The 6,315-nt window shown below is 29.8% G+C and overlaps 1 protein-coding gene across 1 annotated transcript in view; it reads right to left on the reverse strand.

Annotated features, from left to right (window-relative positions):
* LOC117167454 overlaps positions 1-6,315 on the reverse strand; it is a 131,805-nt gene that overhangs the window by 97,780 nt on the left and 27,710 nt on the right. Inside the window, exon 3 of the mRNA XM_033352409.1 lies at positions 5,814-6,047. Within this exon, the coding sequence (XP_033208300.1) occupies positions 5,814-6,047 (234 nt within the window). The remainder of the gene's footprint in view (positions 1-5,813; positions 6,048-6,315) is intronic.

Below are 6,315 nucleotides of genomic sequence, written 5' to 3' on the forward strand. Positions count from 1 at the left end.
AAAAACTCACTGCGTGAATCGGGTGTAGAAATTTAATTAATTCACTCGGAAATTGATCTACAGAGACAATTGCTCTTCGCGGTAACAAAGTATAATTAAAAATAGATGGAATTCACGTAAATTCTATCTAAATTTAAGACAAAGTATGATTAAATTCTGAAATTTAGATATTTTCCAAGTAGTATAGCTGTGTCAAAGTAACGCAACATACCTATCGAGCTAGGTTCTGTTCCACGTGAAGTATACTGTGGTGCTATATATTGGCAGACACATCAACTACGATTTTTGCCGATATTTCTGTTTTATCAACCAACTTGTCTTTCAGATCCTCCTCCTCCTCTACGCCCCCTCCCCCTCCCCCTACTCAATCTGCTCTTCATTTATATCCACTTCCTTATATATCTCTTGCTTCTGTGTAGCATTCCCATCCTCATGCTCCTCCTGCAGCTGCTCTTCATTTATCTCCTCTTCCTTATCTATATCCCGTTTCTCTTTAACATCCTCCTGCTCCTCCTGTTCCTCCTCTATCTGCTCTTCATTTATCTCCTCTTTTTAATCTATATACTGCTTCTGCTTAGTACCCACTTCCTCCCCCTCCTCCCTGTTCCACTATCTGCTCTTTATTTATCTCCTCTTCCTTATATATTTCCCGTTTTCTCCTTAACATCCTCCTGTTTCACCTCCCCCTCTATCTGCTCTTCATTTAAATCCTCTTTCTTATATATCTCTTGCTTCTACTTAGCATCCTCTTCCTCTTGCTCCTCCACCTCCACCTCCTTCTCCTCCTTCTCTATCTGCTCTTGATTTATCTCCTCTTCCTTATTTGTTTCGTGATTCTCCTTGATACCCTCATGTTTCTTCTCCTCCTCCTCTATCTGCTCCTTATTTATCTCATCCTTCTTATCTGTTTCCTCCTTTTCCTTAACATCCTCCTCTGTGTCTTTCTCCTCAAGTTAGTCCATATTCTCGTCGTTTCTCTTCATAACTTCCACATTGGAATCAAAATGTTCGCTTAAAGAATCTTTCTTTAGAGTCTCAAGACTTAAATTCTTTAAACAAATCATTTGAGTCCAATGTTATATTTATGAAGAAAAACGAAGAAAATATGGAAAAACATGAGAAGAAAGACAAACAGGAGGAGAATGTTAAGGTAAAGCAGGAGGTAGATCAGAAAGAGGAGACAAATGAAGAGCAGATAGAGGAGAAGAGAGGAGCAGGGGGAAGAGGATGCTAACCAGAAGCAGGAGATAGATAAGGAAGAGGAGATGAATAAAGAGCAGATAGAGGGAGAGGAGGAGGAGGAGGGAGAGGAGGAGGATGTTAAAGAGAAGCAGAAGAACAATAAGGAAGAGCAGATAAATGACGAGCAGATAGAGGAGGAGGTGCAGGATGAATAGGAGTAACAGGAGCAAGAGGATATTAAGCAGAATCATTGGTAGATAAGGAAGAGGAGATAAATAAAAGCAGTTACGGAAGAAGGAGGAGGAGGAGGAGGTGATGGAGGAAGCAAAAGATGAAGAGGAGAAGGAGAAGTACAAAACTATTTAATAATCAAATAAAAAAAATATATATATAATAAATAAAATACTTTTATTCGATGATCATGTTTTAAAATTTATTGTATTATTAATTTATTAGAAACAACAAATTTTATGGTCTATATTCGGCAATTTGGAACAATTTGAAGAAGTTATATTAGATATTATATCTAGCAATTTTTCTAAAAATCAATTTCGTTCTAACTTTATTTCCCAACAAGTTTTATAACGTCCAAAATAGCTTCATACAATTCATTAAAAATTTGTGTAGGGCTTTTTATAAAAAAGTTTATTTATTTATTTCATTATAAATATTTTTTTCCAAATTACTTGGCCAACTTTGATTGCATTTTGATTTTTTGCATTGTAAATATATAAGTGAGATTATATGTTTTTTTCTAATTAAAAAAAAAAGAATAACACGCTTAATTAATTTCAATAAAACTGATAACTTACTAAATATAGATAATTTAATTAAATGTTTGAACGGTTTTCGTTTACAATTAATTACATTTATTTATTCTTCAATTAAATTAAATAGTACTACATTTTTTTGTTAAAATTGTGATTGAAAATGATTTTACTTTTCAATTTTAATTCATAATGGAAAGAATGAGAACTGCAATGAATTTAAAAGCAAAATGTCAAATTTTCTGTTTTAAAAAAACCCGAAAATTTGTTGGGAATTTATACTCTAAATAACATTTTTTTTATGGGTAGGTCAAATAAACTTAAGAAAGGCTACATACGATCGTTTTGCAAAATAACTAAACTAAGTGTGCGAAAGGCGTCTGGATTTTGTCGATAAATAACATACTGTATGTATTGTATTCCATTGAATTACATCAGAAATCGGCTTGATATTTGAAAACTCTTAAGTGGAAAATCTGTTTTTAGAACATTTCCTATTCCAATGATTATTAAAAATTTAAATTTATCATTCGAATTATGTTAATTTTACACTAAAATTTGCTTTTACTTTAATAACAAAATTGAGTTTTTTCAAAAATCATACGTTCTGGCTTTTTTTAAAACAACGCGCGGAAAAAGAATAAATATAATGAATAATAAATAATAAATAATAAATAATATATAATAAATAATAAGTAATAAGTAATAAGTAATAAGTAATAAGTAATAAGTAATAAGTAATAAGTAATAAGTAATAAGTAATAAGTAATAAGTAATAAGTAATAAGTAATAAGTAATAAGTAATGAGTAATGAGTAATAAGTAATAAGCAATAAGTAATAAGTAATAAGTAATAAGTAATAAATAATAAATAATAAATAATAAATAATAAATAATAAATAATAATATAATATTTACAATAGATTTTTTTCATTTAAGTACGTTTTCTTGAAAAAAGAAAATTTTTCTCGTACCTAATAGTTCGTCTCATTTTACGTAAGTGGTGGGTCATTTTTATTCACCAGTTGTTTTTTTTCTGAATCGCTTATATGACTTGAAAACGTTGCAAATTATTTACAGAAATTTTTTTCTTGTAGCAAGAAAATTCCAGTAAATTCAATATGAATTTTATTTACTAGCAATTTTCAAAAATTAGCAGATTATTTTTCTCATTGACAAAATATGGCTCGCCGCGTGTAGAGTTATCTTGTATTTTAAATCTTTTTTGAACATTTAAAAAACATAAACAATACATTTTCAAGGTGTTTCCAGATGAACTATCCATCAAGGTACAACTAAATTCAACTATTTGCATTTGTTTTAAATTTCCTATAAGATTCGATTACCATGTTTTCTGGACATAGTTTTTACATAAATTTATTCAATTATTTTATTTTTACATCAAAATTTCATTTTTAAAGTTTAAAAGTTAGAGAAAAGATGCAACAGTATCTCAAATTATATTTGAGGCGAGCACAACTGAGTAATTTCATTGTTGACTAACAGTCAACTTGTATTTTTACAATAAATTAAAAATAAGCATTTTTTTATATTTTCATTCAATTAATGATATAGAAATTTTTGTTAAAAATTCAAAATGTTAATGAACATTCATATATTTTGTTAAAAATGAATCACATTTGATTGAAAATTTATTTTTTTGGTTGAAAATTTAATTATTCTGTTGAAAATTCATCTATTTTGCTGTAATCTTTTTTAGAAAATCCGTATGTATTTTAGGCTGAAAATTCAAATCTTGAGTTAAGAATTCATTTTTGTTTGTTTGATTAAAGGTTCATTATTTCAGTTCAAAGTTAATTATACTGCTTGAACGTTCCACTATTTTGTTAAAAATGAGTTTTTTTAACTGAAAATTTAACTATCCCATGTTTGGTTTCACATTTATCTTCTCCAGTTCAAAATTCAACTTTTTGTTTGAATATTCACCTGTTCAATGAAAAATTTAGCTATTTTCTTGAAAATTCACTTATTTTGTTAAAAATCCATTTCTTTGGTTAAAAATTCATTATTTTAGTTAAATCTTAATTACTTTGCTTGCAAATTTATCTATTTGGTTAAAAATTGACCTATTATTGGTTGCTTTTTTGAAAAATTAATATGTATTTTAGTTTGAAAATTTAAGTATTGGCTTAAAAATTATTTTTTGTTGTTGTTGAAGATTCATGATTGTAGTTAAAAATTAATTACATTGCTTAAAAATTGAACTATTTTATTTAAAATGAATTTTTAGGACTGGAAATTTAACAATTTCATGTTTGGTTTAACATTTATCTTCTTCAAAAATTCAGCTATTTGGTTGGAAATGTCTGTATTTTGTGTAAACTTTGTCTTTTAGTTGATAGAATATTAATGTTTTTGTTGGCTAGTGTACCTTTTTGGTTGAAAATTAATTTTTTTCGGTGGAAAATGCAACTATTATATTGAGAATGAAACTATTAATTTGAAAATTCCTTTGAAAATTAAAAGTTTGGTTGAAAATTCATGTATTTTGATCAAAACTTATTTTTTTTTTTGCAAGTTATTGATCTTTTTTGTTAAAAATTCATTTCTTTGATTGAAAATTATTATTTGCCTTTTAAACTAATGTTTTGTCGATAATTGATCTTTTTTGTTATGAATTAAATTTTCCCGTTTGAAAATTTTAAAATTTTGTTAGAAATTCAACTATTTTGACAGAGATTGGTCTTTTTTTTGGTAGGAAACTCATTTTTGGGTTGAAAATTCAAGAATTGGGTTAAAAATTAATTTTTTGGCAGAGGAAATTGACATGGGGCCTTAAATTGACATTGAGTCAGAAATGGTACTAGGGCCCAAAATTAACATAGAGCCAAAATTCTATACAGGGTCTAAAACCGCTAAAGGGCCTAAAATTGATATGGGACCCAAAATTAATATAGGGCCTAAATTCGATGAAGGGCACAAAAACGGTTATGGGCCCAAAATGATACAGGGTCCAAAACTGACATAGATCCCAAACTGACCAAATGACCCAAAATTGACTTAGGGCCAAAAACGGACACAGTGTCCAAAATTGGCATAGTGTGCAAATTTGATATAGCGCCTAAACCTGACATGATACCAAAAACTGATGCATAACAAAAAACTGACATAGGACCTAAAATTGAAATAGGTCCCAAATGCCATAGTGTCTAAATCCGATATAGGACCCAAAAATGATATAGGAACCAGCATTAATATAGGGTTCAAAATTGACTTAGGGCCCAAAAACTGGTGTGGGGCCCAAAATTGATGCAAAGTCAAAACTTGACATATCTCAAAATGAGCGCAGGACTCACAATTGATGCAGGGCCCGAAACGGACATAGGGCCTAAACTTATACAGGCTCCAAAACTGACATAAGTTGCAAATTCGATATAGGCCAAATATAGTCCTATGCTAAAACAGTCATAGTTTCAAAAACTGATATATGGCCCAAACCTGACATAGGACCCAAAATTGACATAGGGCCCATTAATGATATAAGACATGGGGCCCAAAAATGGCGTGGGTCCAAAATTGATGCGCAACTCGAAATTCACATAGGGTCCAAAATATATACAAAGGTCCCAGAATTAATGTGGGCCCAAAATTTATACACTGCCAAAAACTGATATGAGGCCCAAAATTTATGCAGCGTCAAAAATTGACGCATGGTTCAAATTCGATATAGGGCCCAAAAATAACATAGAACCCAAAACTAATATATGGCCCAAAACTGATATAGGACCCAAAATTAACGTATAGGGTCAGACTTCGACATAGGACCAAAAACTGATGTAATGTTATTTTTTGTAAACTAAATGAAAATATTGCTGAACAAAAAATGTTAATATGAAAAATGTACCTTCTGTTAAGCGACGGTCTGAGGTCAACAGCGGTAGATTTTTCTTCTTCCTCTGCCATGTAGCTTTCTCTTAGGTGTCTCGCAAATTTGACACTGTAAAGTGCATTTCGATCTGTAAATTGGTGTAAACTTTTTTGACGCTCTTTTTCTATCGCCTGCAAATCGTAACCGCAGGCATTTGTTCGATCTGTGTGATATTCTGCTTCCAGGATAAAGATTATGGCCTTTAGTGACCTGAAACATAAACATAAACAGAATGTAACAAAATATAACTATAAGTAATTAATTTATTAATTAATTTAGTCTTTATTTAATTTTATAATAATACTTTCCTATTTCTAAAACAACTATATTATTTATGTATGATAGATTTATAATTAGTTTCTCATATACGAGTAACTAATTACGAGGGTAGTTCAATAAGTCCTTAGAATGAAGTATAAAAACAATTTTTTTTTGGGTAAATTTTTTTTTATTTTTCAACATAATCTCCTTGGAGCTC

Source organism: Belonocnema kinseyi, chromosome 2, assembly GCF_010883055.1.
Source record: "Belonocnema kinseyi isolate 2016_QV_RU_SX_M_011 chromosome 2, B_treatae_v1, whole genome shotgun sequence".
Classification (NCBI taxonomy): Eukaryota; Metazoa; Arthropoda; class Insecta; order Hymenoptera; family Cynipidae; genus Belonocnema; species Belonocnema kinseyi.